Source organism: Elephas maximus, chromosome 3, assembly GCF_024166365.1.
Source record: "Elephas maximus indicus isolate mEleMax1 chromosome 3, mEleMax1 primary haplotype, whole genome shotgun sequence".
Taxonomy (NCBI): Eukaryota; Metazoa; Chordata; class Mammalia; order Proboscidea; family Elephantidae; genus Elephas; species Elephas maximus.
Window position 1 is genome coordinate 38,638,662 of NC_064821.1, and position 22,700 is coordinate 38,661,361.

Sequence of the window (22,700 nt, forward strand, 5' to 3'; positions counted from 1 at the left end):
TCAACCCAACCTTGGCTGACTGGGTGGCATGGACCAGGCCCCTGTGCTTGGTGCTGAGGGGCCCAGGAGGTAAGGGGGAAGGCAGGAGGTGCCTGGGCCATGTCTGTTCCAAGGGACAGAATAGATGCAGGCCTCAGGCCTGAGGGTTTTAATTTTCATTTCTGTTTTAGACACAGGACCTCTGACTTACTTGAAATTATTTTTAATTTTACGAAACCCTTGTTTGGAGCTTTAGATCAGTTTGCAGACACTATGGTGACAGCATGGCAGATCCGTGTGTTGGAGGAGGGCCCACCGGTGCCCCCATTGCGCTGGGAAGAGATTTCTTTTCTGATACCCTTTCTCTTCTTCCCCTTTGCCCCAGTTTTACTATTAACGGTCCCGGGAATGGAAGAGACCTCGTCTGAGGCGGACAAAAACCTTTCAAAGCAAGCATGGGACACTAAGAAGGTAAGAGCCTCAGAGCTTTTGTCAGCAGGTTTTCTTGTGTTTTTGAGTCAAGGATCCCTGAAATAGCACTTGAGGAGGGGCTTCAGAGTCCCTGAAGTGTGACTGTCACTCGGATTTTGACCACACCCACATTTATTTAACAAGACCTGCAGGCCTGTCAGAGTCCCTGAGTGGTAGACATGGTGGACATGGTGAACATGATCGGCTGCTAACCGAAAAGGTTGGCAGTTTGAGTCCACCCAGAGGTGCCTCGGAGGAAAAACCTGGCAGTCTGCTTCTGAAAGGTTGGATGTTTGCTAAATGAAGCAGACGGGTTTCGAACTTAATGACACAAGGGTGACCCAGTTGCCATCAAGTCAACGCAGACTCATAGGGACCCATGTATGTCAGAGTAGAGCTGTCCTCCATAGGGTTTTCACTGGCTGATTTTTAGGAAGCAGATTGCCAGGCCTTTCTTCCGAGGAGCCTCTAGGTGGACTCAAACCTCCAACTTTTGGGTTAGCAGCTGAGCATGTTCAAGATTTGCACCACCCGAGGACTCCAGGATGGGAGGATACCCTGACATAATGAGACTGGAAGGAGGGCAGGCCCAGCACCGTGGCAAAGCTCTTACCACCCCTTAAACTACGAGTTTGCAATGACATCCTAAATAAGCCCAGTCTGATTTGCTGGGAGTGGGGCGGGCATGGGCGAGTTTTTAATCTGTTTAGAAATCCGTTCATATATGTAGCATCTGTGGGATTCTTTTGACATGCTCTTTAGAGACCCATTGTGAGTGGGCTTTGTGGAAATCCCGTAATAAAGCGAGTGTTGACTTAGGGCATTAGGAGGCCCCCGCTGCCAAGCACAGACTCGTCCCTTAGCATCCTCCGCAGCGCTGGGCCCACTGGTCTCATGCCACCCCATGGGCTCCCCAACGGCGGTGGCTGGGCGAGGCCCCCGTGTGGGGTGTTGATGGGCGGGCCCAGCCCCTGGCAGCAGGTACCCTTTTTCTCAGATAATCCCTAAAGAACACATCAGCTGGCACTGTCTGCTTGGGGCCTGGGGCGGCGGATGGAGGGGGAACACGGGGCACTGCCGGGGACCTCAAGAGCAGACGGGATTCTGTCCTGTCTTGTCTCAGCCGGAAGAGGGCTCTGTCTTTTGTCCTTGAACAGGAGTAAGGATTCCCTGGCTGGAGCTACACTTTCCCCGCCTTCCTTCAACCTTCCTGGGGCCCTTTCTGCCCTCCTGGGGTTCCATTAACCCTTCTGGGTTTTTCAGGAACCTCTCAGGGTTGCTTCAACCCTCCTGGGGCCCCTTCAACTCTCTTAGAGTTCTATTAACCCTCCCAGGATCCCTTTAACGCTCCTAGGGCCCCTTCAATCCTCTCAGGGTCCCTTCAACTCCCTCGGGGTTCTGTTAACCCTTTCAGGGCCCCTTCAATCCTCCTGGTTCCTTCAACCCTCTTGGGGCCTCTTCAACCCTTCCAGAGCCCCATTAACTCTCCTGTGGTCCTTTCAGGACTCCCTGGGCCCTTTCAACCCTCCCGGGGCCCCATTAACCCTCCCAGGGTCCCTTCAACCGTCTGGGGCCCTGTTTACCTTCCTAGGGTCTCTTTAACCCTTTTGGGCCCTTTCAACCCTCCCAGGGCCCCTTCAACCTTCTTAGAGTCCCTTCAACCTTCTTTAACCTATTAGTGTCTCCAGCTGCCAGAGGAGCAACCCACGAGGCCCTTCCCTGGGGTGAGCCCACAGGGCAACCAGGAGCACAGGCTGGGGAGGGCGCCCTGCTCCCCAGGCTGGGGCCCCACTGCCCAAGGAGCCCAGGGATGCTTTATTGTGATAAGTTGTCGTGTCCTCTGTCTGAGTACAGAACTCAGAAGTGGGGAGGAAATGCTCTCCATGTGGCTCTGAGCTCAAAGCCCCATGGCCTCCACTGCTGAAAGGGAGGGGGCTGCTTGGCCTGAGACACAGGCTGGAGTGGGTAGGCTCCCATTGTCCTGAGAAGCCACTTTCCCAACTGCGTGTGGTCGTGGGCCGTGGGTCTCCCCCCACAGACCCTGTGTTTTGACAGTGTCCCCAACCAGGCCATTAAACGGAACCACCCACTAAGGGTAGCACAGCCCCTGTGGGGTCCTGATGGCAATTTTGGTGAGTGACTAGGGGTCCCAGGTAGGAGTCACACTTCTGGGGTACCACAGGAAGGCAGGGGAGTACAGGGTGGGCTTTGTTAATATTGTTATTAGTTGTCATTGAGTTGATGCTGATTCATTGCAACCCCGTGTGTACAGAGTAGAACTGCTCCATAGGGTTTTCAAGGCTGTAACCTTTCAGAAGCAGATCGCCAGGCCTTTCTTCTGAGGCATGTCAGGGTGGTTCTAACTACCAACTTTTCGACTCTTAGTTCAGTGTTTAACTGCTTCTAACACCCAGGGACTCCTTGCAGGGCAGACATCATGCTCTAAACTGCTAGGACTCACTGAACCCTGTGTTGTTCTGTGTGTGGACTTGGGGCCTGACCCCCTCCCCAGAGACTGCCATGGCCTCTATGAGTGCCAGGCAGATGGACACATGCAGGGCTGGAGTGGGGAGGGAGCCATGCGGGGAGATCCCCTGCTGTGTCGAGTAGGCCCCTCAACCCTAGGAGCTGGCATTCTTCGTCTTCGGGACTCTGACATCGGAGAAGCTCAGTGCCGCTCACCATCCCTGGGCTCTGCGGGAAGTGACCATGCTGTGAGGAAGCACAGTGCGCACAAGGAGGCTGCCCACCTCCACTTAGTGCCATCTCAGCCTGTGCTGTCTTCTCTTTCAGACGGGGTCTAGGCCAAAGTCCTGTGAGGTTCCTGGAATCAAGTGAGTCTCCTATATCCACAGCCCCCCGGGTCTGCTCGGGGGACCCAGAACTTTCCAACCATGTGGGAGGCTGCAAATCCCAACAGGAGGAACGCAGAGCTGCTGGCGACCACCCAGAGAGCCCCTCACTGGGCTGCCCGGGATGGCAGCCTCCCTCCTTGGCCCCCAACACACCCTACCCCTGGGGTGGTTGCCTGCCCTGTCCCATCTCAGAATCAGACTCACTTGAGGCTTTCTGAGGTCCAGTTTGAAGGGCTGCCTCCTTCCCTCCACAGCCCCTGGGGAAGAATGGCAGCCACCCCTCTTTTCCCCAAGTGTTCACCGGCCTTTCTCTGTCTTTACCTCTAGCATCTTCCCGTCCACTGACCAGGAAGCCACGACTGCCCTGATCCCTGCCACCCACAACACAGGGGGCTCGCTGCCTGACCTGACCAACATCCACTTTCCCTCACCGCTGCCCACCCCACTGGACCCTGAGGAGCCCCCTTTCCCCGCCCTGAGCAGCTCCAGCAGCACCGGCAACCTCACGGCCAACCTGACGCACCTGGGCCTTGGTGGTGCCCCTCAAGGTAAGCCTGGGTGTGCGTCACAGTATGGGGCTAAGAGCTCCTCCATGATGAGCTAGGCCCCAGGCGAGGAAGGCACCTGTGTGAGTGGTAGCTATGGGAGCCACGTCCAAGTGCCAGGGGCCTGCAGAACCCAGGGAGAGGAAACCCCTCCAGGGGGGCTTAGAGTGGCCAGGCTGACCTGAAGGGGGCGTCCCAAAACAGAAGGAACATCCTGAGAAGGAGCCTGTGCTCTTGGGCTCTTGGGGTAATCTCAGGCGTTGGATGGGCTCTAGGGGTGCTTGAGGTGGGGGCTTCAGAGGGAGGCTGGGTAAACCCAAATGTTTTAAACAGGGAATCCTCAAGGATTTTCACCCAGTGTCCTCTTTGCCTTCTATATTCTCTGTCGGCCCAAGTTGGACCCTCAGCCCTGCACAGCACCCTCAGGTCCCAGTCTTATTTCTGCCCAGAAGGGTGTGCAACTCCTGTGCCCCCTCAGCTCAGGACCCCTGCATGGTCCCCTGGCTTCCCCTGAGTAGACACCAGGGCCTGGCCACAGCCCAGCATCCATCTCTGAACTCAGCCCTCTCCACTAGACCGTTCCAGGGCTTTGCATGTGCTGCCCCTTCCACCCTGCAGGACTCACTCCCGCCCCCTCCTGCCTCACCTAGATGCCGCCCCTCGGCCTCCAGCCTATGCCCTCTGACCTCTGTCTTTGAGGCAGTTGACTCCTTAGTTTTGTCATCTCCACCTGCACCAGAACAGCCACCTTTTCACAAACTCCCTGCTGTGGCCCCTGGGCAGTGTTTATTATGAAACATGTGAGGCTGTGTCCTGGGCGGTGCTTCCAGGAGGAGGTGGGGATGGGCCAGATGAAGCTCCAGGGAGAGACCTGGGCGGTGGTGGACTCTTCGTGTGACATGAGGACCCAGGGCCAGCGCTGGGGACATGGCCATGAGAGAAGACAGAGAGCCCTACCCATGGAGCCTCAGAATAAACGAACACCTGCCCATTTCCTCATTACCAGTGGTGGACACTACCACCTGTCAGTCCGTAGTGGCTTCTTGTTGTGATGCTGGAACCTGTGCCACCAGAGCTTCAGATAGCAGCAAGGTCACCCATGGTGGGCACGTTTCAGCAGAGCTTCCAGACTAAGACAGACTAAGAAGAAAGGCCTGGTCATCTGCTTCTGAAAAGCAACCAATGAAAACCTTGCGGATCACAACAGACTCGCTTGCTTTGGGCACATTATCAGGAGGGAGCAATCACTGGAGCAGGACATCATGCTTGGTGAAGTAGAGGGCCAGCGAGGGTGAGGGAGACCTTTGGTGAGTGTTGTGATGCTGAACTGGTTTCAGTGGACCTTCCAGACTAAGACAGACTAAGAAAAAAGACCTGGCGATCTACTTCCGAAAATCAGCCAATGAAAACTTTATGAATCACAACAGAACACTGTCCCATATAGTGCTACAAGAAGAGCCTCCTAGGTTGGAAGGCATTCAAAATACACAGTGGCTCCAACAACACACACAAGACTCAAGCATACCAATGAATGTGAAGAGGTCCAGGACCAGGCACCGTTTTGTTCTGTTTTACGTGGGGTTGCTGTGAGTTGGAGACAACTTGACGGCAGCAAACAAGAGGCGCTGTCTCGTGGCCTCCACACCGCTACCCCCAGGGCCCTCAGGAGCCCCCCAGCGCCCACCCTCCCAGGAACTGACCTAAACATCTCTGCAGAACCGAGCCTAAACAAGCTCAGCAAACATGGCACATGTGAGAGCCATGGACGCAGGAACACACATGGGGCCGGAGCTTGGATTGGAGTGCCCCACACGTGTGGCCGTTTGGGGACCAGTGGCTTTGGCAGCTGTTGGGCAGGGGCATTGCCTTCTGTGTGTTTTAAATCAGGCTGGAGCTGCTGACCCCCATGGGCTCAGCTCCCCAGCCTCCAGCCAGTCAGGACATGGCCTTGTGAGGGAAAGGAGCCCTGAGCCCCTAAGGCAGTGAGCCCTGCTGAAAGCACCTCCTGGCCCATGTGCTGTGCATACAGGGTAGCAAGGATGCTGGGTCCCCCATGATAGCGTGTGTGCTTCAGGGCAGCCCTCCAGCTGGTTCCAGTCCCTTTTTCCAAAGGTGTGCCAGGCTGCCAACAGGAATTCAAAGCGAGACAACACCTGTCTACCCACCTGCCCTCCTGGCCTGCTGGTCTCTGGTGGGTGCGAGGCCAGGAGCAAAGACAAAACCTCCCTGCATTCAGGGCAGGTGTTACCAACGGGCAGTATGAGGGCTGAATCCAGCTCACTCTGTGTGTGTGTGTGGGTGTGTGTGTGTGGGTGTGTGTGGGTGTGAGTGTGGGTGTGTGGTGTGTGTGGTGTGTGAGAGAGAATGTGCACAGGTGTGAGAGCATGTGTGTGTGAGTGAACGTGCATGTGTGTTTCCATCTGTGAGGGTGTGTGCACATCTATAAGTGTGTGTGTGGGAGCGTGTATACATGTTTGTGTGGGTGTGTGTATGTGTATGCATGTGTCATTTTGCACGTGTTGAGTATGTGTGAGTGCATTGTAAAGGTGTGTGTCTGAGTCTGCATGTGTGCGCATGCACAGGTATATGTAATACCATCTGAACTGATGTCAGAGTCGGGGATGGGCATGTAGACAGCTGGATCTTTGGACCCTTTTAGAGAATTGGAAGGTCCAGCAGCAGTGGGCCCACAGTCCTGCACCTGAGACAGGGCTGGAAATCTCTTTAGCTGCAAGCCCCACTCGCCCGTTATCTACATCTGGTCCCTGACACTGGCCCCTAACTCGTCTCTGCATTCAGGTTTGCCCTCCCTGAGCTCCCATGCACCGGCTCTGCCACTTGCTGGGTCCCAAAACCCATATCTGACCTGAGCATCGATGTCACTTGGCTTCTGGACCCACGGGGCATGGGAGCTCAGAGAATACATGGGAGCGACATCGGGCCCATCTCTCCGGGTCTGGCCAACTCCTTGTTCAGTGCTCCAGGGGCGGCTCCAAGCTCTCCAACTCAGGCCTCTGTAGAAGCCTCCAGCATTGCTGTGTCTGTGCCCGATTCTGGTGCCCGGTGTCCGTGCACAAACCAGCCTTCAGGGCTCAGCTTCAGCAGCCAAAGAAGGCGCCAGTCCCCCCTGCTCAGCTGGGCCTTGCAGAGCCACCAGGGTGTCGGAGGGGAAGTGCAGGCATGACTGAGCTCACCTGCTCTTTGACATGGCCCTGGCCTGGAAGCAGCTGCCCTGGGCCGAAGTGGGGAGGCTGGAGGCAGAGAGGGAGGGAGGGAGAGAGCGAAAGGGAGGGAGAAAGAACGTCAGAGACAGAGAGAACGAGAGGGATAGAAACAAGCAGAAAGACGGAGAAGATGAGAGATACAGAGATAAAGGAGAGAGACAGAGAAGAGAGTGACAGAAAGGGAGGAAGGGAGAGAGAGAGATGTAGAGAGGGTGGCTCTGTGCTCCCTGAAAGCATCATGCAGGTCGTGGGTGGAGCAAGCTTGGCCCTGCCCGGACAATCCCTTTGTGGGCCAAGGTTGATTCTGATGCCCTCCACTGTATGGTTCTGGAACTCTCTGGGTGACTCAGGCAGCTTCACCAGCCTTGAATGTGGGCCAGACTCCCTCAGAACTTGCTCATGACCTCACTAGGATCTGATGTGACCCCGGAAAGGTGGCTGTCATCATCTCCATCTCCTGGGCTGGAAAACCACGTAGGGGCAGGTGGGGAAGGCCCTCGGTGCACCCATGGTTCCCAGGGCACGGGCCCTAATACCCCGGGATCACCCACAGGTCCTTCCACAGACATGTCCAGGGGACCTGGCTGCCTGGGGTAAAGGCAGTGTGGGGGCATGGTGGGGACGGGAGCGGAGGGCAGGCCACAGCAGGGATGAACGCATTGGGTCCCGGGCAGGGAGAGCAGGAGGAGAAGAGAGCTTGAGGTTTCTAGCTTGAGGGGCAGGGGCTGCACCCTAGCCATGGGGTGCACAGGAGGGTTGAGGGGTAGGTGTGGGTGAGAGGTGACGGGAGCAGACACATTCATCGAGGAAGGGTGCAAACGATGAGGGGACCCATGGTGTTAGGCAGGACTGACCCACTTGCAGCTAACCAGAATCCACAGAGATTCAAGCAAAAGAGGGACTTTCTTGTCTCCCCAAACCAGGAAGTACCCAGAGTGGCTGGACTTGGGGCTGTTCTCACCACCTCCTGGCTCCCAGTTCTCTGGCAGGCTCTTCCTCTATGGCCACAAAGATGCCCTCCACCCATCCAGAGCTCCAGACTGCTCTTCCTGGAGTTCCATCAAAAGTCCCAGAGCAGGCAGTCATTGGACCAATCTGGTCACATGTCCATCTTGGGCCACTATGCAGCCCAGAGGCAGGGAAGCTCTGATTGGCCAGGCCTACATGACACACCCCTCCTGGAGCTGGCAGTGGGATGGGCCAGTGGGGAGGACCAGATGATGAGCAGGTCCGGTTGGGGAACATTTATCAGCATGGGGAGATGGGGTCCCCAAGGTCAAGGTCCCACCTTCCCCTCTCCCTTTCAGGAATGACCACACCAGTCTCCTCACCGCAGCACCGCCAGCCAGGCGTCAGCCCCCTGTCCCTGAGCACGGATACCAGACGGCAACAGGCCCAGCAGGTGCCACCCACCTTATCCCCACTGTCACCCATCACTCAGGTGCGGGGCCGGGGGACTGGGGTTCAGGGGGAGCCAAGGGGGCCTGCAGAATCCCACAGCCCCTTGACGCTTTTCCTCGTTACCATCAAAGTTGTCAAATGCGTGGGGGACAGAGACCAGCAATGGGAGCACCAGTGCCCAGGATGGGCAGACCCTCAGTGTTAACCGTCTCCATGTGGGCTGGGGCAGGACCCTGAGTGCAGACAGGCCTGGAGTGTCGTCATTATGCCCCTTCCTCTTCTTTCTCTTCTTCAGGGTCGAGTTGAAGCCCCCATACTCAAATGTTTAGAGGGTTTTCCTTTTTGCAGTTTACCATGTTTACTTCCTAACGGTAAAAAAAAAAAAAAAAAAGGGAACTAAAAAAGTAGAGGAAGCAAATATAGCAAATCGTAAAAAGGAAAATCCTCTATAAACATTTGAGTATGAGGGTTTCAACTTGACCCTGAAGAAGAGAAAAAAGAGGAAGGGTCATAATGACGACCATCTAGGCTTGTCTGCACTCAGGATACTGCACCGTCCGACTCGATGGCAATAGGTTTTGGGTTTTTTTTTTATAACCGTAAGAGGGAGCCCCTGGGTGGTACAGTTGGTTAATGTGTTTAGCTGGTCACTGAAAGGCTGGTGGCTCGAGTCTACCCGGAGGTGCCTCAACCGTGACAGACAAAAATGTCTCTAGACGTGGCTGAATGTCCTTTGGGGGCAGGATTGCCTCTAGTGAGGACTCCTGGATTAGGGGATTCCACTGACTCCCAAGAGACTAAAGTCCTATGATGCTACACACATGGGGAGGGAGAGAAGAAGGAAATCACAGAAGCTGGAGGGTCACCCTAGTTTATGCCATCTACTGGGTGGTCAAATGGTGAACCAAAGGTTGGCGGTTCGAGACCACCCAGACGCACCTTGGAGGAAAGGCCTGGTGATTTGCTTCCAAAAATCAGCCATTGAAAACCATATGGAACACAGTTTTACTCTGATACACATGGCATTGCCACAAGTCGGCATCTGCTCAGATAGCAGCTGTTTTTTTTTTTTTTTTTTAACAGATTAGGGCTTTTTTTTTTTTTTTTTAACATAGCACCCACAATAGAATTACCCGTGATTCCTCCTGCACCTGCCTGGTCTGTCTCCTGGCTGACCCATATCCTGTGCAGTGGATGGTCAGGTCTGGCTGTGGATGGCAGCCTGGGCAGCCCTAGGGCTGTGTCACAGGCTGTCCATGAGCAAATCGCCTTGGCCAATCCTCCTGGTCCTCCTCCTCGTGTCCCTCAGCCTGCCTGCCTTTCTGGAAGCCCCTTGTTCACAAACTACCCACTGCTTTGGGTTGTAGGCCCTGTAGTCAGGGGTCAGGGCCCTGCCCGCCCAGAGACCAGCAACTTCCATACTTGAGTCTAGATTCCACACAGACTGACCCAGCCCTGAGGTCTCACCTCAGTTGGCTTTTGTGTTTTTTCTATCTCTCTCCTTTTTTTTTATTGTGGTAAAAACATGCATACCAGAACATCTGCAAACACAGGTGCCACATTTACAACTCAGGGACATACATTTCTCATGCCATGTCACCATTATCTCTGTCCTTTTCCAAAGTCCTTTCCATGTTTTCCTCTTTCCAAACACAAAAATGCCAAGCCAGCCATCACCGAGTGACCATGCTCTGTCACCACACCCTGGCCAGCTCCCAGAGTGGACAAGGCTTGGGGGTGTGGCGGGCCTCCAGGGTCCAGAGGAACTGAGCTACTGAGTGTGGCCACAGCAAGGACATCAATGGGCAGGGAGGCCAGGAAGGCATGAGCCGCCAGTGTGCTGAGTGTGGATGTGGCCAGCTCTGGCTTGACCCTCTGGGCCTCAGTTTCTCCAGCTGTTCACCATTGCATGGTTGCGAGCTAGCTGGGAGAGTGGGCCACGACAGCCAGTGTCTCCATGACAGTGTCCATCCTTTCCCCCAGGCCGTGACCATGGATGCCCTGTCCCTGGAGCAGCAGCTGCCCTACGCCTTCTTCACACAGGCGGGTGCCCCACCACCACCACAGCCCCAGCCCCCGCCACCGCCGCCACCCACCTCGCAGCAGCAGCCACCCCCGCCTCCAGGCGGTCCTCTGATGCCCAGTGCCAGCCTGCCGCGTGGCCCACAGCTGCCCCCGCTCCCAGTCACCCTGTCGTCCTCACTGCCCCCGTCCCCTGCTGACAGCCCTGGTCAGCCACCCCTGGGGATCGACGTCACATCGGTGAGCCAGGAGGATGGCTGGGCCACAGACTTGGGGAGGGGGCCCAGAGGGCAGGGGTGGGCTGGGGGCCCAGAGGGCAGGTGGGGGAGCACAGGGGGGCAGATGAGGGGCTTGGGGATCAGAAGGACAGGCTGTAGGGACTATGGGCAGAGGGTTGGTCAGGACCCTCAGCCAAGGCTGTGACCCCAGTGCATAGATGGGAAAATTGAGGCATGAGGAGAGGCCATTGGCTGTCCCGTGTTGGGCTGCCAGACACCTACTTGTGCCCCTCCTGCGACCCCTCGCTCCCTGAGTCCGGCTTCTGTGGAGGTGGGGTGTTCTCAGAGCTCCTAGGGTCTGGGGAATAGATTTCTAAAAAAGGGGGAACCTAGAAGGATGCAAGGGGGTTGGCCAAGGACAGCTCTGTGGGGCTCAAGGTCACCAGGGCTCGGTTTGCCCCTCAGCTCTCACATCCTCTGGACTGCCCAGTCAGTCAGCCTGGTTCCTCAGGGGTGGGAGGCACGGCTACATGTGGCCAGATCCAGAGGAGCAATGTCTGGAGTGCAGTGAGTCCTGCACTCGCCACCAGACTGAGACCTTCAGAGGCCCCCCCGCCCAGGACCGCCACCAGGAGGTGCCCAAGCCTGCCCTTTGGGGGAAGAGCAAGTGTGGAAAGGGGATTCTGGAGCCAGGCTGCCTCACGCCCCAGTCCTCTGAGGCCTTTGGCTGGATGCCTCACATTAGAGAAGGGAGATGCCCAGACAGACGTGGGGTCTGGGTGGGCTCAGAAAGCAGGTGACCACTGCCTGACACCCCCAGGAGAGACAGACCCCTCCTGCTTTGACACGGGCCACCCCTTGGTACCCAGGAGGAGCTGAGTGGTTCAGTGGGGAAAGGGCACTCCCAGGAGGCCTGGCCTGCGGGTGGCTGTGCCCTGTGTTCCCCTGGCTGGGTGGGTCTCCGTGCTGACCCCCTGTCCTGCAGGTGCCGTCCCTGCAGCAGTACCGCACGAGCGCCGGCTCCCCAGCCAACCAGTCCCCCACCTCGCCCGTCTCCAACCAAGGCTTCTCCCCCGGGAGCTCCCCACAGGTGAGGATACCGCCACCCCCATTCTTCCACCTGTCTACCTGCCCTTGTGCTGCCCATGTGTCCTGTCTGTGCCCTCGCTGTACCCCATCCCTTCTCGTCCACATCTGTCGGCTGGGGCTGGGCAGGGCTGGGGTGTTACTGATGTGGTGCCAGGTGGGTGGTAGGAGCAGGGGGGTATAGGACTAGAGGGTGGACTGGGTGGCAACGGGGTGCCAGGTGAGGACTGCGGGATGGCCGCCTGGACGATGGAGAAAAAGGCGCTGCTTCTGGTGCTAAGCAGCCCTCCCTGAAGGTGCCTGCACCTCTGAGGTCCCTGTGGAGCACCATCAGGGGCAAGGGTTTAACATAGTGATGGCCAAGCCTTGTGTCGGCCTTGCCTAGGCCCTTTACTCAAGGACCCAGGGATACCCCTTGAAGCTTCGTGGTCATAAATTCCCAGAATGCACCCCATCGTGTGGCTCTGAGCGTAGACCCCACCCCCACCCCCTCACAACCGAACCCTGAGCTCCCAGAGGCAGAGAGGACCCCCCACTTTAGGGGAACAGAGGTGACTAGGGCTCTGGCCCCTCCTGCCCCCTTAGCTCTCCTCCACCGTGACTGAGCCTCATGGAGCTGGGGGCAGAGTTTGGGGGCTGAGTCATCATCATGCGTGCCCAGAGGCTGAGCTGTCCCCACACAGCCTTGGGGTCTCAGGGGTCCTTGCCCCATTTCACAGGCAGGGAGACCAAGGCCATCCCAGCCCCTGGGAGATGGGGGGTTTTGCCCCACATCTAGCAGACTCCAGGGTTTCCTGCCATGCCCGGCGCCCCTCTCCCCACCTCCCCCCCCGCCGAAAGTGAGCTCGAAATGGATCCGGCTTTCCGACCCAGCCCCAGTCTCCTAGGAGTTCCCTGACCCAATTGCCCCAGAGAAGCTTCCAGCTTGGCCTCTGGTCAGGGTTGTGACCTCAGTAGACACCCTTCCCTCACGGAAGAAGGGGCTCCCCAGAACCTGCTGCCCTGTGCCCATGGGTCTCCCCCAGCTGACCCTAGAAGCTGAGAAGATCCCAGAAGCCACTGCAGTGCCCAGGCCCTGAGCAGGACGCTGGGTGGCCTTGTTGCTCTGCCTGATGCAGGAGGGGTTTCAGGGGCAGGGCAGGGCTCTCCCAGGGCACACAGAGACCCCTACTCCATCAATGTTCAGTGGGGGGGCACTGCTGGGGCCCGTTCTATACAGCCTCCTGGCTTCGTGAGCGGGGAAAGGTAGCAGTGACCCCCCATGAGCACCGATGTTGGGGGTCGTCTGGCATCTACACACTCTTGGAGTCTCTCAGCTCCAGTAACATGTTGGTCTTGGGGGTGGTACTGTGAGGGATGTGGGAGAAACAGCTTGGGGAGGTGGTGGGATGTTTCTGAACCATGCGAGGTCCCCTAGGGGCAGCAGAAAGTAGTTGCTGGTCCCTCAGTCACGTCCCTCTCATGCGCAGCAGAATAAGAATCGGGTTGGGTCACTGGGATGGTCAGCTAATTCTCAGGCCCAAACCTGAGGCGGGTTGGCTGACCTCATGCAGAGAGGAAGCGTCCTGCCATCTGTCCAGCAGTGTCTGTGGGTGCCTTTGTCCACCACGTGTGGGCCCATAAGGGTGGGGCAGCCCCATTCAGAGACAAGTACTTAGTGACCTGTTCCCCCAAGAAGTCCAGCCTTGGCTTCAGAAAAGGCCTGTGACAACTGAGATAGGTCAGACACCATTCCTCCATCCTGGTCTTTATCTGGGAAACCCAGCCACAGCTTGGTAGCTTCCTGTTTCAAACCCTGAAGCCGAGGGTTTTTAGAGTAGATGTGGGCATGTGACTGTCCTGTGCACGCTGTAATGAAGTACCACAAACTGGGGGGTTAAAGCACTAGCCGTTCATTCTCTCACAGTTCTGGAGGCCAGAGGCCAAAATCAAGGTGTCACAGGGCTACGCGCTCTCCTGTGGCTCTAGAGAAGGGTCCTGCCTTGCCTCTTCCATCTTCTGGTGGCTCTAGGCAGTCCTCGGCTCATAGATGGCTTTTCACATGGCATCTTTCCTCTGTCTCTGTCTCTTCTCTCTTGTAAGGACAGGTGTTGTATAGGATTAGAACCCACCTTACTCTAATATGACTTCATGTTGATCTAACTGATCACATGTGCAAAGACCCTACTTCCAAACAAAGTCACGTTCCCAGGCATGGGGGCTAGGACTTGGCCACATCTTTTGGGGAGACATAATTCAACCCAAAATAGTAGAGCTTTTGCCACGTTGCCGTATTCCTCTCTAGCTCCTTTCCTGGCATTTGAGAGGTGTAGGGAAGTCCACCCTCATGGACCCTCCCGCATACTCTGCGCTGGGGGTGGGTGTTCCCCCCTCTTCTCTCAGCCCTGCCAACCACCCACAGCTGCCCGCTGAGTCTGCATTCTGTGTGATCAGCTCCTATCTGGTCAATCAAGGCCCCAGATTCTGGCTTTGGCCATTGTCAGAACACATGGAGATCTTTCTAGAGCATTATCAGGCACACGCATGTTTCTGGCATATCTGCAGGGCACATGGGGGTCTTTTAGAAGCATCTGTCTCTGAAGGGTTTGTCAGGGTGCGGGGCTCTTTCTATAGCATCTGTTGGGGCATGCAGGGATCTTTCTAGAACGAAGCTCAGAGGGAGAAGGTCCAGGGCTTGTACTCTGTGGAGACACTTGCCTGGACACGTAGTAGGCCCATGTGTTATGCGGCCCCATGCGGGCAGCTAAGGGCAGCAGAGGAAACAGGTCAGGCTGTGGGGGTGGCAGGTGGCTTGTGGTGGACACAGCTGTGTGGGGCTCTGAGGTCCTGGGACACAGGGGTGGTGTCCCTCTGTGGAGCTGCCTGCACTCAGGCCCAGCACCTTGTCTTAACTCTGTCCACCCATCCTGCATCTTCTCGGAGGCCAGCTGGGGGCCAGCAAGCACCGTTTCTGTTCTGAGTGGGGGAGACGACTATTGCCTTGACCCCAGCCACACTGGGTTCTCCTCCTGGGGCCTGTCCCTGCGTCCCCCACCTTCCATCCAGTGGAAGCACAACCACCCACACCCAGGCTCCAGGGGGAGGAGACTGTCAGTACAAAGGCCCCCAAGGAGCAGGCGCTGGGAAGAAGCTGTCATCCCAGGGCATCCGGCACACCCTCGCCCCTCCATCCCGAGGGTAGGATCCCTTAGAGTGAACGCTGCCATCCCCCTACCGTCCGAGTGCTTCTTTGGGGTTCCTGGGAGCCTCACCTAGCCAGAGACCACTCCTCAGCAGCCTTTCTCTGTCCGCAGCACTCCTCCACGCTGGGCAGTGTCTTTGGGGACTCATATTATGAGCAGCAGATGGCAGCCAGGCAAGCCAACACCCTGTCCCACCAGGTGAGCCAGGGCCAACGAAGGGCTGGGGCACAGGTGTCAGGAAACCTGGGGTGTGGAGGCAGGTCGGGGAGGAGATGGGAGGGGACCTGGATGAGGGTGGGGTGCACACCTGTGCAGTAGTCTGAGACAGGTCAGAAGACAAGGATGCCTATTATCAGAGGAAGGCGGGGGTACTGAGTGGGGCTGGGACTGGGGTGGGGGCGTTGCAAAGGCAGGCCAGGCAGGGCCAGGAAGGGAGCAGAGGTGGGGCCAGGACTGGGCCAGTGTGGGGTGGGTACAGAGCCAAAATAGGGAGGGGCCAGGACGAGAGTGAGGGTGGAGCAGTGGGCACGGTCCTAGGGCTGGTCCCTCACTTGCTTATCCTCCATCTATCGGGGACTTGGATGACTCTGCGGGGAGGGTGCATGCGTCTGCCTGTGGTGCCCATGGGCTGACGGCCGCCGCGCCCACCTCCAGCTGGAGCAGTTTAACATGGTGGAGGGAACCATCAGCTCAAGCAGCCTGTACAGCCCTGGCTCAACACTCAGCTACTCGCAGGCAGCCATGATGGGGCTCACGGGCAGCCATGGCAGCCTGCCAGACACCACACCACTGGGGTACCCGAGCCATGGTGGCATCCCCAACATCATCCTCACAGGTGAGTGGGGTGTCTCGCATTCTGGGATCGGAGCAAGCATAGTAAGGGCCTTGGAACCTGGAACCCCCATGCCCCACCAGACCCACCTGTTGAGTAGGCACATGGGCTGGGACATGCGTGACTGTGGCATGGACTAACAGATATGACAACATGCCACACACCATGACCAGCACCACCCAGAGCCCTGAATAGGGCCTCCGTCCAAACAGAACCCAGAGCCTCCCACCGCCCCCCTCCACATGCTCCCTGGGGGCTCTGGGCTTTGTTGAGGAAAAGAGTGATTTCCTGAGAAGCCAGGGCTACTGGAATTGAGGATGAGACCACCCCCTCAACGGTCCCTGCTGGCGTCTCCAGATGGAGCCTCCTGTGGCCTGGAGTCTGAGTGTGAATTCAGGGAAACACAGGTGAATCAGGCCCCTGGGGTTGTCCTCACAGCCCAGAGGATCAGTAGTTTTCATTCCCATTTCACAGTTGGGGAACAAGCCTGAAACCACATTTCTAGTAAAGCACCTGGGGTTTTGTGGCTTGAAATCCCTGCTGGGAACCTGGGCTTCCCCCGACCTGTGCAGCGCTGTGTCCTCACAAGGCAGTCCTTGTCTCTCCTGTCCCCTGTGCCCACACTGGCATCCCCAGACACGCACACTGACCCACACAGATCTCCTGATAGAGCCTGGGTCAAGCGGGGAACCCTGGCTCCCACTAGGTCAGCACTGACTTCTGGAGCCAGATCATTCTCTGAGGTGAGGCTGTCCTGCACAGTGCACGGCGTTGAGCAGCATCCCTGGTCCCCACCCACTCGACGCCAGTAGTGCCCCAGTCATGAAAACCACAAGTGCCCCCATACCTTGCTGAGTGTCTCCTGGGGGTTAGAATTGTCCCAGGAGAGGAGCCCTGGGGTAGGAAATTCCATTGACCCTTAAGAGACTGTGTCCCATAATCATCTGACCTACTGATATCCTAGGACGATGCATGTATTTAAATACACAGACTGAGTGGGGAGGGAGAAAGGAGGGACATCACAGAAGCTGGAGGACCCCCCTGGAGCCCCTGGTGGTGCCGACGGTTAAGCACACAGCAGTGAACCAAAACTTTGGTGGCTGGAGTCCACCCTGAGTTACCTTGAAAGAAACACCAGGTGATCTGCTTCCCAAAGTTCAGCCATCAAAAACCCAGTGGAGTCCAGTTCTACCCTGACCCACAAGGGATCACCATGAAGTAGGGTTGACTCAATGGCAACTGTCTTTTTTTTTTTGAGGATCATCCTGGTTTATGCCACCTAACTCACTGGGAACTTATTCTGGTATATAGTGTGAGCAGGGATCAAATTCAATTTTTCCCAGACCACTAATGCAAGGCTCCTCCCCCTTGTCACTGTGGACATCTGGGGCTGGATCATTCTCTGCCATGGGAACCATCGTGTGCATTGGAGGGTGTTGAGCATCATCCCTGGCCAACACCCACTTGATGTCAGTAGCACCCCCACCCAGTTGTGACAACCAAAAATGTCTGCAGACATTGCCCAGTGTCCCCAAGGGGAAGAGTCACCCTGAGAGTGTTGATAGGGGACGTGAGGCACAGTGCTTACTGACAGGAAGCAGGAATCCAGGACTCAGCTGTGCCTTTTGTCCCTCTCTCCCCACCCGCCAGTAACTGGAGAGTCCCCGCCCAGCCTCTCTAAAGAACTGACCAGCTCCCTGGCCGGGGTTGGTGATGTCAGCTTTGACGCTGACGCCCAGTTCCCCCTGGACGAGCTCAAGATCGACCCCCTGACCCTGGATGGGCTGCACATGCTCAATGACCCCGACATGGTCCTGGCTGACCCGGCCACCGAGGACACCTTCCGGATGGACCGCCTCTGAGCAGCCGCCACCACCACCGCCACTGCGGTCAGTGGTCCCCACAGCGCCGCCATGCACCGGCCGAGCTTGTGATTCTGAGCTTGCGATGCTGCAAAGCGCCCCGACCCGCCGTCCCCGCCCACCCGCCGCCTCCTGGTTGCCCCCTGCCCGCTTGTCCCAGCGTGAGGCCGCGGGCCGGGCTGGGTGGGGGTCGGAGGCCTGAGCCCCCTGCTCGTGGCCACCCTCTGGTTGTCCCTGCCGGTTCGCCTAGGCTGTCCGCTTGGGACTGTGTGGGGGTCGGAGGCCTGAGCCCCCTGCCTGTTGCCCTCCCCTGCGCGTTCTCGCCCCTTCTCCTGCCTGGGGTGCGAGTGAGCCCCCGTAAGATACCAAGAGCATGTGACAGGTCCGCTGGGCCTGGGGGGCGTATCGAGGTGCATCTTCCGACTGTTGTCCAGCTCTCACTGCCTTCCTCTGCCCCGCCCTCCGCCATCCCCGGCTACCACCCCAGGGAGCTGGCACCAGAGAGGGGGCCCGGACCCAAAGCAAAATAAACACTATTTTGACCGCTGTCTTTTATATTTCTGAGCACATGCAAGACGCTGGGCTCTGCGCGGTGAAGGCGCGGTGTGGACTGAGCGTCCCCAGCAGCAGCGCCTGAGCTCCCAGCCTCAGCCGGTCCTGGGTCACCGTCGCTGCGTGAAACTCCTACCCAGGCACGGATGACAGTTCGCAGACGCTCAGGGAGGCAGGAACGATTCCGAAGGTTTCAACAGCTTTCAGTTTTTCGTTATCTGTCCATGGTCGATGTTGTTATGATTTCATCCTGCTCTTTAAGGAATCGGGGTGGGGGGAGCCAGGGCATTTGTCTTGTTGTTTTTCTTTTTCTTTGGTTCATATTTATATTTTGGTTGTAGACAAGACCTGAACACTTCTGGCTGACCCTTGGCTGCCAGCATGTTTGACCCCAACCTCCCTTGTGTATATTTTTACTCTTAACTGGAAGTAGGTATACCCCAAGTTGTCCAAAATTTAGGGTCCGAGCCACCTGTATCTGCCAGCACAGTGAACCCCTGGGGAGGGGCTGGATTTTGGTTGAGGGTCTGTATGGACCGGGTGGCACTCCCTGCTGCAGGTGTCGGGCTGGCAGGGGGGCACCTACCAATATCACCACCCTCTGAGAACCCAGGGCCAAGCTGATGCCCCATTCTAGAAGGTTCCTGGTGCTTCTAGAAACACCCCTAAGGCTGGTAATGTACCTGGGGCTGAGACCGAGCCCTGGGCCATCTCTGACCCTTTGCACTACAGATCCCTCGAGGGTCTTTCTGTGGCTGCTTTGGAACTTGAGCCTGTCCCACCCCTCGAATTGTATCCAGGTGTGCTCACCTTCGGCTGCCCCACCTGCTGGGCTGGTACCTTCTGCTTAGCTGGTCCTGTGGTGTTGGGCGCCACCTGCATAGGATCTGGGGGCATTCCTTGCTCTGTCTGGGGGAGCGGACTTGACCCAGCTCCAGTCCCCCCTGATGGCCAGACCATTCCTCTCTCTGGCCCCTGGCAATGGTGTTGGCCTGTCCATGATCACATTGCCCTCTGAGAGCCAGATTCCTCCCTTCCTTCCCCCCCTCCACTGCTGCCGTTCTTGGGAGCATGTGGCGGGGGCTGGGAACGAGAGGCGGAGACATTTTTATTTTAAAGAAACTACATGTAACTTGTACATAGGAGAGTTTGATGAAGATGCTTAGACTCACACGTGGAACTTTTAAACAACGGCCTTAATATAGTGATCTGCACCCACCTGGCCCCACACTGGTCCCCAGCTCAGGCCCCATACTCAGCTGGCCGGCCGTGGCTCCCTGAGGAGCCCAGTGGAGGGAGAGTTGATCTTGGGGACCTGTGTCCTGCTATGCACCCTGAATCATGTTATCTGATGGCTCTGCTCCATCTTCATGTTGTTTTTCCATTCGAGAGGTGACCAACATCACGTGAAACTTCCCAGAGACGGGATGGGGATTTGAAGCCAGCCAGGAGGCAGTGTCCAGGGTCCCTGTGTCGAAGGGCACGTGCCTCCCTGGGTCTGGGCAGCCCTTCAGGGTGCACAATAGGGTTGCTTTTTTTAGTATCACTACTAAATATTCTTAAATTGCCAAGACTTTCTGAGACAAAAAAGCAGACAGGAACCAGCCCTTTGAATGGGTGTGAAAATACTGTGGTTTCTGACATGCTGCAGGGGACAGGAGGGGAGTCCCCAGAGTCATGTCTATAGGTCTGGTGCCTTCGTCCTCTTGCTCGGGACAGGCCTGGATACTCATCCTTCCTGCGTGCCCCCAACCTGGCCAAGTCTGCCACAACAGCAGCTGGCCGAGGAAAAGAGAGAGAGCTGCCTATATGTCCCTGCCTCGGTTTCCTCTCCAGCCTTGGGTCTGCAGGGGCAGTGGGCTTGCTCCCCTGTGTGTGGCACCTGGCCCGAGGGGGGCCCAGGGTTAGCTCCTCCCTATGTCACCAGGAGAGTGGTTTGTGCCCTTGTTCTACTACTGCCCTTGGGGGTGACTAAGGACCTTGTCAGGGTGGCACCCCCACGTCACAGATGACCCGAGGGTGAGGCACTGGCTCCCCACCCAGCTCTTATAAATGGGGACAGGCCAGCACTGTGTAGGGGTGCCTGGTCAGCTCCTTCCCCTCTATGCACGCCCAACCCCCTCCTGATGCCCTCCTGGGGGGTCAGGGCAGGTGCCAGCCCCTGAGGATGGTGGGCTCTGAGACCCCTTGGGGGAAGACCCACGGCTTCCTTGACACTTGAGCAGAATTCGGAAGTCTTGCAGCTGGCGGCACCCAGAAATTGGCTGGCTTCCCAGCGAGGGTGAGCCCTTCATGGGGGCACCCAGAGGGTCAAGCCCTTCTGTGGGAGTTCAGGGAGACCTCTAGGCTTCCCTAGGACAAGGGCCACAGGGTACAAGGATGAGGTGAGGCACATGTTGGGGGCCTTTCCCCCAAAGGACATCTCTCTGTGAATCCCTTCCTCCCTCTGGCCTGAGGGACGTTGTGGGTAGAAGGGCCTCAAGCTGTCCTTCATCCTCCTGTGGGGTCCTGGGCCAGGGTACCAGAGTCTCACATCTGTGTTCCTGGCTTGATTTTGGGGAGGGGCTGTGCCCCCAGGTGGACCATCCCAAGGCCACGTGTCATAGCGGGTGGCCGAGGCTGGGTGTCTGACGAACACCATGAGACCCCCATGCAGAGGGCGAGAGGCCTCATGTCTGTCCATCCTCTATCCTGCAGGGACAGACCTTGGTCTGGGACTGCGCCTGGCACTGGCTGTGGCGGGGCAGGCCGGGATAGGGGGATTGGGGGCAGATGCCAGCACAAGACCATCCCTGTCCAGCTCTTAGGCCTGGTGAACCCGTCAGTGTGACCCTTGGGGGACTCAGAGGCACCGAGGGTGCGGGGGAGCAACCCACACCCCTGGTCCTCCATGTCACTTGTGACCAAACGTTAATCTATGCACCTGCCCTGTCCGAATCTGAGTTCCTTTCTGTGTTCCCAACGACGGCCATCCCAGCACCCTAGCCCTGGCACAGGCTGAGTGAAGTGTGTGATGCCTGGCAGTATACTGGGGATCCCTGTCTGTGTCCCTCCACCCCACTCCCATCAGAGCAGCAGCCCCAGTCACCCTCACCAGGTCCTGGTGGAGCTGTGCGTCAGAGGATGCGGGGGCCAGGACATGGGGGACCCTCAATGTGGGGGCTGGGACATGAGAATCCTCAAGTGTGGGGACCGGGATGCAGGGAGACCTGGAGTGCAGGTGCCAGGATGTGGGGGGACCCTCGGTGTGGGGGCCAGGATATGAGGCTTCTTCCTCAATGCAGGGATAGGACACAGGGCACCCTCAGCTTGGTGCTATGGGTCAGCACTGAGGTCACTGGCCACTGCTCCTCTGGGTGGCACAGTGAGGAAGCTGGGGCCCTCTGGGGTGATCGGGAAGCTGGGTACATTTATACCCCCAGTTCTCCCCAGGCCCTCACCTCTGGAGGTCTCCCATGCTTGAAGGGGGTTGTGCAGCCACTAGGCATCCTCCTGTCAGCTCCTGGGGTCCCCGCCTGGCTGGCAGTGGTCAGGGGTGAGGAGGGGTCCCATAGCCCTGGGCAGGCACAGGCAGGCCTCACCTGAGTACTGGCTGTGGTCACTGTTCCCGTCATAGCTCTGTAAGAGCAGAGAGGTGGGGTGACCTGCACCCCCAGGCCTGTCCAGTGGTGTCTGGCCCTACCAACTCCTGAGGGCATAGGGGGCAGGACCAAGCCCAGCCAAGCGGGGCCCTTGGGTTTCCCATGGTGGCTCAGACCTGCAGGTGGAGAGCAGGGACTGGAGTCAGGGTGACTGCTCCAGAGGGCTCCCTGCTGCATGCAGGTGGCCTACATCCCCGCTCACAGGGCACTGGGATTTGGGGACATTGATGCTCAGCCTCACCCGGCCAGTACCCTGACCCGCAGGTCACCACCCACGTGCCACTCTTGGTAGGAACTCCCAGGGGCCGGGCGCCCCGCTGATATATGCAAACCTGCGGCCTGTCCTCCCCCAGCATGTACTCTGGCGGCGGGGCGGGCTGGCCGGCCGCTCTCCCTTGGCGCGGATGCTTCTGTCTTTGTACCTTTGCATCTTTGTAATGAAATGTAATAAAACTCCAATGTTTTCGTCTCTGCCTCCTCCTTCCTTCCAACCCCTTCCTGCTCCCTCCGGAGGAGCCAGAAGCATCGCAGGGGTCCCCAGGACAGGCACCTGAACATGGCCACGTGTGAGGGCCCCTCACGGGCCCAGACCTGGCTCCTTAGGCCCAGAGCCTACCTAGGGGCAGACTCTCAAACTTAGAACCACTGAGAGACCCACTCTCAGGTTCTGGGGCAGACAATCCAAGGGGTCAGTGTGGCTATCGCACACACTGCAGGAGACACAGCACAAGCCTAGGGGCCTCCCCAAATTGGGGCCAGAAGTTCCTGGTCCCCAGCAGGCTGCTGGAGCATGGGGCATGGGGATGGGGAGGGCGCATGGGAACCCTGGC

General features: G+C 57.7%; 2 protein-coding genes across 3 annotated transcripts in view; one reads left to right on the plus strand and one right to left on the minus strand.

Annotated features, from left to right (window-relative positions):
• CRTC1 (CREB regulated transcription coactivator 1) overlaps positions 1–22,333 on the plus strand; it is a 66,701-nt gene extending 44,368 nt beyond the window's left edge. The window contains exons 6-14 of one of the 2 annotated variants that reach the window (XM_049877471.1): positions 365–450; positions 3,244–3,284; positions 3,633–3,853; positions 8,382–8,515; positions 10,459–10,737; positions 11,701–11,805; positions 15,095–15,181; positions 15,638–15,818; positions 17,466–22,333. In XM_049877471.1, coding sequence (XP_049733428.1) covers positions 365–450; positions 3,244–3,284; positions 3,633–3,853; positions 8,382–8,515; positions 10,459–10,737; positions 11,701–11,805; positions 15,095–15,181; positions 15,638–15,818; positions 17,466–17,677 — 1,346 coding nt within the window. In that variant the 3' untranslated portion in view covers positions 17,678–22,333. The remainder of the gene's footprint in view (positions 1–364; positions 451–3,243; positions 3,285–3,632; positions 3,854–8,381; positions 8,516–10,458; positions 10,738–11,700; positions 11,806–15,094; positions 15,182–15,637; positions 15,819–17,465) is intronic. The other variant, XM_049877472.1, reaches the window with a different exon arrangement.
• FKBP8 (FKBP prolyl isomerase 8) overlaps positions 1–22,700 on the minus strand; it is a 281,109-nt gene that overhangs the window by 158,228 nt on the left and 100,181 nt on the right. The gene's annotated exons all lie outside the window — the stretch shown is intronic.